The 8,553-nt window shown below is 33.4% G+C and overlaps 1 protein-coding gene across 1 annotated transcript in view; it reads left to right on the forward strand.

Moving 5' to 3' along the window:
* Positions 1–8,553, forward strand: part of LOC106464421 (dynein heavy chain 7, axonemal-like) — a 187,785-nt gene that overhangs the window by 125,122 nt on the left and 54,110 nt on the right. Inside the window, exons 33-35 of the mRNA XM_022392135.1 lie at positions 4,118–4,259; positions 4,530–4,762; positions 5,215–5,395. Of these exons, the coding sequence (XP_022247843.1) occupies positions 4,118–4,259; positions 4,530–4,762; positions 5,215–5,395 (556 nt within the window). The remainder of the gene's footprint in view (positions 1–4,117; positions 4,260–4,529; positions 4,763–5,214; positions 5,396–8,553) is intronic.

Raw genomic sequence — 8,553 nt, forward strand, 5'->3', positions numbered from 1 at the left:
ACTAAATTAGGGACAGCTAGCGCAGATAGCCCTCGTGTAGCTTTGCGCAAAATTCCAAAAAACAAACAAACAAACAAGCATCACTTTTTTGTGTTCCATGTTTCACTTTCCCTTCAAACATAATTCCTTCTCCTCTATGCCTGTGTATGTCAGAGGTCGGATTTGTTTCCCATGATGTTTCACGTACATTTTCTCCACTTCCTCTCTTCTCCTTTATCCAGATTTTCCTTTCTACCCCAAGAAAATGGTGGCTAGGGGAGGTAACTCCTCCTTTTGCCTAATACCTTTCCTTTCCCATCTTTATCCTCATTTCTATCCGGATCGACTCCTATGTATGGTCTGTGCTCTTCGTTTTTCTATTGCCAGTATGGCTTTTTTCTGTGATGCCTGGTCCAAGCCTCTTTATTCCTTGGCAGTTTTTCTCAATTCGAGATCTTTCAACTTCCACCCTTACCAATTTTGTTCAGCTTTTGATCCCATTTGCTAACTCCCTTTTGTAATTTTCCTCCCAGACTTTGTTCCAGGTGTCTTCTCATCAGATTCGACATCCTTACCTTTTTCTTGCATCTCGTCTTCATTGGCCATTGGGGGAACTCCTACATTCAGGCATGAGGACTACACCTAATATATTTGTCTCTCCTTATCTACATCATATCATGGTTTCTTTCTCATGGGTTTTTTTGTCTACCACCTGTGACCATTTTCCATACTTTGGTGTGACTCTAACAGGGTAAGTTTCTATTCATTATTTCTTTCCTTTCAGCAGCCCTTGCCTCATTAGTCACTATTTGAATCCTGCTTTGTGGTGAGCCATACCTGACCAGGTATCTTTCAGTTGAAATATGTACTGCACAGCCATGTTGAATTGCATTCTCTTCCATGGCTTCACAATGCTCACCAATGAGATGGGGTGTTCCACAAGTTCACTTGAAGGTGAATAACCTTACAACGTTATTCATAAACATGCCTGTTCCAGACCGTACCACTCATGGACTGTATGGATAAAGCAGAAGGTGATAGCTGCCCATCACTGCTATGCCTGAATAAATTAGTATGGTCTGCTTTTCAAATTAGTGGTGACGTTTCTCCAGACTCTCTACCATGTATTTACCGCCCTTTCTTCCACTGGAGTGTGGGATTCCTTACCACTTTCCAGTTCCAAGCCACTGGGTTGGTTAACCATGCAGGCACCCTCCTAAATGGGTTCCATAAAAAGATGGTTATAACCATTCAGTCGAGAGTAGGGCAGTAGTATTCTGCTGATGTAGATGAGACGTAGCCTCCAGAGGAGTTGTGTCATCACCTTGCTGGATGACGTGGCTTCCTGATATCATTTACACAACCACTGGAGTTGTGCCATAAAAATGCAGTTCAGCCTTTTGATTGGGAGTCCTCATCCTACCACCACGTGGATGTCTGTACCTCATAGCCTGGTGTTGAAATTAAGGTGAACCAGTCAGTGTAAGTCTTCACTCATGTTTATGGTTGTCTATATTTCTCCCTCGATCAAACTCTTTGTGTTGTGGGTCACAGCTAAGGAAGATGGGCTGTTCCAGGTCTCTTCTTTTACTGTCCAGCTTTGGGGTGGTTCCAGTTCTTTTCCATGTTGCAGGAGGTGAGTTTTTTTATATAGACTTCCTTTCTATACCAGATGTTTGGTTCTCTGATCAATCTATCAAATCTACTACAGGTGCCATGTTTTGGTATTGGAGAGGTTATCGATTCCCTCCAATCTCTCTAACTTGCGGTGAAGACAATATGATCCTCATCCTAACCCCGGAATGGATGTCAGTTCCCATCGGTGAGGGTTTTGAACATAGTTGACATACCCATACAGTCTGTCGTGCCCTAGCCACTCTACATTTAGGGACACATTCATTGTTTACTCACTTTTATGTGGTGGGATTGACCTCCATATCGTGTAGTTCAACACATTATCCAGCCGGAGTTTTCTCCCACTTGGATGTGCTCTTCTACCATTCCACCCATATCTCTTATGTATTTTAAGTATGGGCAAAGAGTGTACCTGGTTCAGAAGTGGTGTGGTTCCCCTCGTCAGGTCTTCGGGTCTGACTCTCTCATTTCAAGGGGTTTCCTTCAGATGCTTTTGAAGGGTGCTTCTGTCATTCCCTTGCACCGGTCCCTCCTATTCAGTGTGGGATTCTAGCTAATCTTGTGAGTGGAGGGAATTACCGTATCAGAAGTTATCATTTTCCTATACTGAAAATGTATTTCTAATAAGTACTTCACACCCTTACTCCCCACTCACTTCCAGTGCTTTCATCATCTGCCAGACCTCAAAATGATAGTTTGGTAGAGGCACATAGAGATTGTCACATGCATCACGTGAGTGTATTATGTTCCTATTGGTTGATAGGTGATGCATGATGATTTGCATGAGAGACATGTTGGAATCACAAGATTGCAATAGGGGGGGAGCAAAAAGGCTTGTGGCATGCATTCAAAAAAGTTTGTATATAGAGGGCAGCACTGAACAGCTAATCTTGTGAGTGGAGGGAATCACCTATCAGAAATACATTTTCAGTATAGAAAAATTATAACTTTTGTTTTTTGTGCCATACAGTTATTATTAAAAGTGAAATGGTTGTTTTCATGCTTTAATTCTTTAGAAACAAAATGGATTAAAATAGTTGTTTCCTAAGGCACAAAAATGGTTACTCAGTGAATTTTTGCAGTTATTTATACAAGTCTTTAAATTGAACTTCTTGTCTGATTTTTTTTCTAACATATATATATAAAAAAAACGTTTCCCTTTCCCAATATCCTTCCATTAATTAGAAATTATATAACTGATATTTCTTTTGAACTAGATATTTTAAATTTTACAGAATCCCTTTTTTGTATATAACTGTCACCTGATTCTGTATTATTATAAAATTTCTTTAAATATCAGTGTAGAATATTATGCACTATAATAAGCCAACTATATCAATTCTTGTAAATTGGTAAGAATCATTTTCATTTACAATATAATTTTTACAGGAAAGGAAAATTTAAAGGATTGAAAAAAAATGTGTTCATATTTTCAAATTTCACCAAGAATTCTCTTTACAATGCCCAAACATCAGTTGATATTACAGTCTTCTGGGCTCTTGCGTATGCTTTCTAGGATACATTTTAATGTATATCCCTTTGATATTAGGTTATGCTATTGAGTTTATTTATCTAAGTGTGTTAGTATGTCACACAAAAGTCATTTCCTAGAAACAAAATTATTCACACAAAGACAATTATCATTTTTTAAATAAACATGTCAAGGAGAGACAAACAAGAAACATGTATTAAAGCACTTCATTCAGATTTAAATTTAAATTCATTCATATTTATAACCAGATAGATTTCATGTGTTATCTCTTGTGACTAACATTTTATTAACACAAGTATTCTTGTTAGTGCTTGCTTATGCATAGTGTATATTAAATTATTTTTAAGTAGTTTTTTATCATCACATGTAATCCATAGACACATTTCTGAAAAACTGTTAAAAATGCTAGCTCTTTAACTAAGAAAATATTATAAAGAAACCAACTTCACCCAGCCTTACCTACTTGAAAACAATTTTCAGTCAAGACAAGTTTATCTAGTTAAAGAAACCAAGTTTTTGGATACTGGCTTTGTTCTACAATGGCTGTCACTGTCCCTGATAGCACTCTCCTATCTTGACCATCAATATATACTATATGTGAACATCGAGCTGGTTTCATAGCAAATGTTTCAATTCCCAAAACCGTTTACAGTACTCTTAATGTAATTTTTTGTAGTAATTTCCCAGTTCTCTTTATTAATCTTTACAATAACAGCTTACATTTAATTGTTTTACATTTGGAAGGAAATTCGTTATTCATCACACACATACTGCAAAAGTGACATGACATAAACAAACAATTAAGTAACCTCTGCACTCTATAAGTTATCGTTACAAAATATTTTAAAATAAAAAAAATTATTTAAATGTTTGATGATAGAGAGCCAAAAACCCAGAGTCATCTCAGTGTTTTTTTATTATCTGTATAGATGCCTGTATGGAATAATCTGTATTACCATTGCACATTTATTATATACAACTTATGTTAAAAAAATTTGTATGTTATTACAGATTTGCTATAGAACACCTATGTAGAATATCTCGAATTTTGAAGCAACCTCGGAGCCATGCTCTGTTAGTTGGAGTGGGAGGGTCAGGTCGACAGTCTATGACTCGTCTAGCTGCTCATATTGCTGATTATGAAATATTTCAAGTAGGTCTTGCTTTAGACCCAGAACTTCTTTTATTGATTATATACAACAATTAAATGTGTAATAATAATAATAACATACAAGTTACCTGTGTGCTGGTAAGGTTTTTATTTTGGTATTCTATTTAGTACATAGTGTGAAGTAATCCCATTCTTGAACCTTATCATTAAATTATATTTTTTTACTATTAATTAATGTGGAAGTTATTCATACATAGCTATCAAAAATATTTTACTACATAAAATATGCTAGGATTTCCTTTTGTTTATTAGGTGGAAATTAGTAAAGGTTATACAAAATCTGAGTGGCGTGAAGACTTGAAGCATATCCTGAGAAAGTCAACTTCCAGTGAACAGCATGGAGTCTTTTTGTTTTCTGATACCCAGATCAAGGAGGAATCTTTTGTAGAAGATATCAACAATTTGTTGAATGCTGGAGAAGTTCCCAATCTGTTTGCTCCTGATGAGAAACAAGAAATTTGTGAGAAAATGAGACAGATAGACAGGTTATTGTAATCAATAATGCATAATACAATTAAGATGTAATATATTACATATTGTGATGTATATGTAGATAATTTAATGCTTAATGTTAGTACTCTTTTTTTGTACTAAACCTTATATATTTACTTAGATTCACACAATGAAACAGATTCAATAAACAGGACTATAATGTCTTTCTAATGAAACTGAAGAAAGACACTATTTATTGGGAACATAGTGTATTAATTAACTTGCAGTTCTTAAAAATATACATAATTATGAATAAATATAATCTGTAGAAACGTTTGATGACTGTTATTACAACCTTTCATAAAATTTGAAAAGTTGTTAGATAACTTATCTAACATTTGGAGTTATTTCATAATTCTAATATGTATGTGTGTATAGTTCGAGTGTCTGATAGAAAAATAAACTGAAATGGGTAAGAGTAAATTTTATTAATATTTATTTGTAGACAACGAGACAGAGCCCAACAGACAGATGGCTCTCCAGTTGCACTATTTAACATGTTTCTTCAACGAGTCAGAGAACAACTTCATGTAGTTCTAGCTATGAGCCCCATAGGGGATTCTTTCAGGACTCGACTTCGCAGATTTCCCTCTTTGGTAAACTGCTGCACTATCGATTGGTTTCAGGTATTTGTTGCTTTAAAGTTAATTGATATAGAATTATGTTACAGAGAAGCTGTTGCTCTTTTTGTTTATTCCAAGTAGTCTTTTTGTTTTTTTAATGTTGACTAATATTCTTATTTATTATAAAAAACTCAAAGCTCTTTAGTTTGGGACAGCACTTATTAAAAATATCAGTTAATCTTTGCCACTTGTTGTTAATAATCTATTGCTATACCATTGGTTGGTTTTAAGTATAGATTTTTTGTGTGTTAATATTATTATTTTATTTTACTAACAAATTAGTTGTTATTGGACCATTGATTTTAAATTTTTAACTAAAGTTACATTGGCCAATATTCAGTTAGATCTGTTACACCATCTATTGATTTGAAATACCAATTGTTTTGATGTTCGTAAATGTTTTATTTTCAAGTCTGAGCTGTTGCACCATTTATTAATTTCAAGAAAGATTTGTCCATATATTTATTGAAATTGCCATTATATATTGTTCAGTCAAAGCTGTTGTACTATTAACTGATTTTTAAATAGTACTTAATTCAAATGTCAGAGCTGTTGTACAATCAACTGATCTTTAAATAATACTCAATTTAGATGTTGAGAAATTTATTTATTTCTTACTAATAATTCAGCTTTTGCACAATCAGATGTGTTTGAATAATGTTTTTCTGGAAGTAGCAGTTAATTTTGATCTATTTATTGTTGAGCTATAGAGTCAATACTGATGTGAGGCAGTTCTAGTTTAATGTTCCTTATGTTATTAGTAAGTAAAGCTATTACACCATTACTTGATTTCAGGCAGTATTTTTTAAGACTGCCAGTTAGTATCTGTCACATGTCACCAACAACACATAGGTATTGCATGATCTATTTGTTTTCTTAAACCATTTTTAGAACATTTATTATGTTAAATACTTATTTTAAGGTAGTGGCAATTTGATATCAGTCATTGTCATGGTTAGTAGCCAATACAATCACTTTATTTTAATGATTAATTATCAACTTCTTATTATTAATTATATACTAATAACTAACTAGTTTTTATCCCACATTTTGGCTGTGAATGTGCTCTTATCTTCAGATATGCCCTGAGAAAGCCTAGTTTCTGTGTTGGTGGTGACCAATATTTGGTCCAGGGTCTTCTTGATGAAGTCTGGTGTATTTTCCACTCAGTTGGAGTCTTTGTATTTCCCTTTAGATCTTGAATCAACTATTTAAATGTTTTAAATAGGTTTTGCTGACTTTTATACTGTACTTACATAAGGCTTCTTTTCTTTTTTTCTCATGTGTAATTCATATCATATTATTTCAGTGTTATTCCAATTTATAGTATGGACTTCTTTTTTTACACGATGTCAAATTCTGAATTCTGTCTTTTGTTAGTTTTTTTCGTTTTTCCAATGTATTGATATCCACATTTATAGAGGATTCTGTAAATGGTGTTTTTCCACCTCGTTGGGTCTTTAGGTAGATTGGTGTGTACATATTGTGATCAGATTGTGATGTGGCTTTTGAATACTGGTCTAACTTTATGCTATTTACATAAACTGTACAATTTCAGAGAGCCCTCTGACATAAGGGAATGTGGCTGTTTATCTATAATCTTATTTGTGTTTATCTTCTTTAGTATTTTCTTCAGTAAGTATTGTAAGTATTCAGTGTTAGGGATAATTATAGTGACGTTTTTCTTCCATATTCTTAGCTTTTTTGAAATTACAAATCTTGTTCATTCTTGAAACTACATAGTCTATGATGCCTGTATTTACACTGTTTGGGTGGTTTGTTTTTGTCTTGGTATTTCCCCATATTTGTGGGTTTCCTTTACACTCTTATGTTATATGAGCTGTGTCTTGTTAACTATCATGTCAAAGAATTTTCCATTGTAAATTATATCACAGGACATTGCATGTTCGGGTGGATCATGGATTCTTGAATCTTGTCTGTAGTGTATTGCCATATTACAAATGGAACATCAACGTTTCTGAATCAAATATGTTTTGAGTGTGTCAAGTTTGAAATGTTCCACTTAGAGACCTATCAGAAAAAGATCATACTATAAATTGGAATATTACTTAATCATAGGGTATAAATTACATATGAGAAAAAGAAAGATAAAAGAAGCCTTCTGCATCTGTCTATCTGATAACACTCTCAGTCAACCCAGCATAGAACTCATCAAAACCTCTTCAAAACATTCAAATAGTTAGTTGATTCAAGCTCTAATAGGGGAAGATCCCAGTCAAGACTTCTATGAAGGGGACCCAGGATTGAATCCTGACCACTACTAACACAAAAGGTAGTCCCTCTCAGAACCTTCCCAAATAGGCAGCAGATTAGCATCTGAAACATAGGATAAAAACTAATAAATTATTAGCATCTAATTAATAAAAGTTATTAATTAATAATTAGATTTACATGATCATATAGAATACTAATCATAAGAAAAGTTTATTATTTTTTTCACTTACACTCGAGACATCAGAGCTGCTGAAACATTGAGTAGTTTCAGGTAGTTCTTGTTGAGAAAAAAGGATTACTGACAAGCCAGATCTGCTGCATTTTTGATTGTTTTTAATTATTCACATTTAATTATCTTTAGATGTTTTTTAGGTTTCACTTTATAAGATCAAAAACTGTGTGATATAAAACCTAATCAACGAGGAGTTTTGCATGAGGAGAGTGTAGCATTAAAAGTGTCATGCATTTGATTTTATAAAACTGTGATTTCACAGCATATTTTTCTAGAATACTCACATACATATTATAAAAGAAATAAAAGTATGATTTTTATTAAAACTTAATTTAGTTTTGACAGTTGTTTAAGTTATTTTTTAATACAAATTATTGAAGTTCTTAATTCTTTGTGTTTATGATACTGATAGTAAATATCAATTGTGAAAGCTTGAAAATATGAAATTTTTGGGATATTTTTGACTAATGCCTTTCTTTCATCAATGTTTATTTATACTGTTACGTCTCCGTTTGTTAATTAACTTTCCGTAACTTCGTTCCGACGAAACTTTAGCGACACAAGTCCTTACTTAATAAAACTGGTTTATTCTTTCCGAATTACAACTTTACGATACACTTATTTTCAACAATCGCGCTAAAGCAAACGCTACATCAACGAATGTCAATAATACTTCTGACTGCAGTTCAATTAC

The sequence above is a fragment of the Limulus polyphemus genome, unplaced genomic scaffold (assembly GCF_000517525.1).
Source record: "Limulus polyphemus unplaced genomic scaffold, Limulus_polyphemus-2.1.2 Scaffold1647, whole genome shotgun sequence".
Taxonomy (NCBI): domain Eukaryota; kingdom Metazoa; phylum Arthropoda; class Merostomata; order Xiphosura; family Limulidae; genus Limulus; species Limulus polyphemus.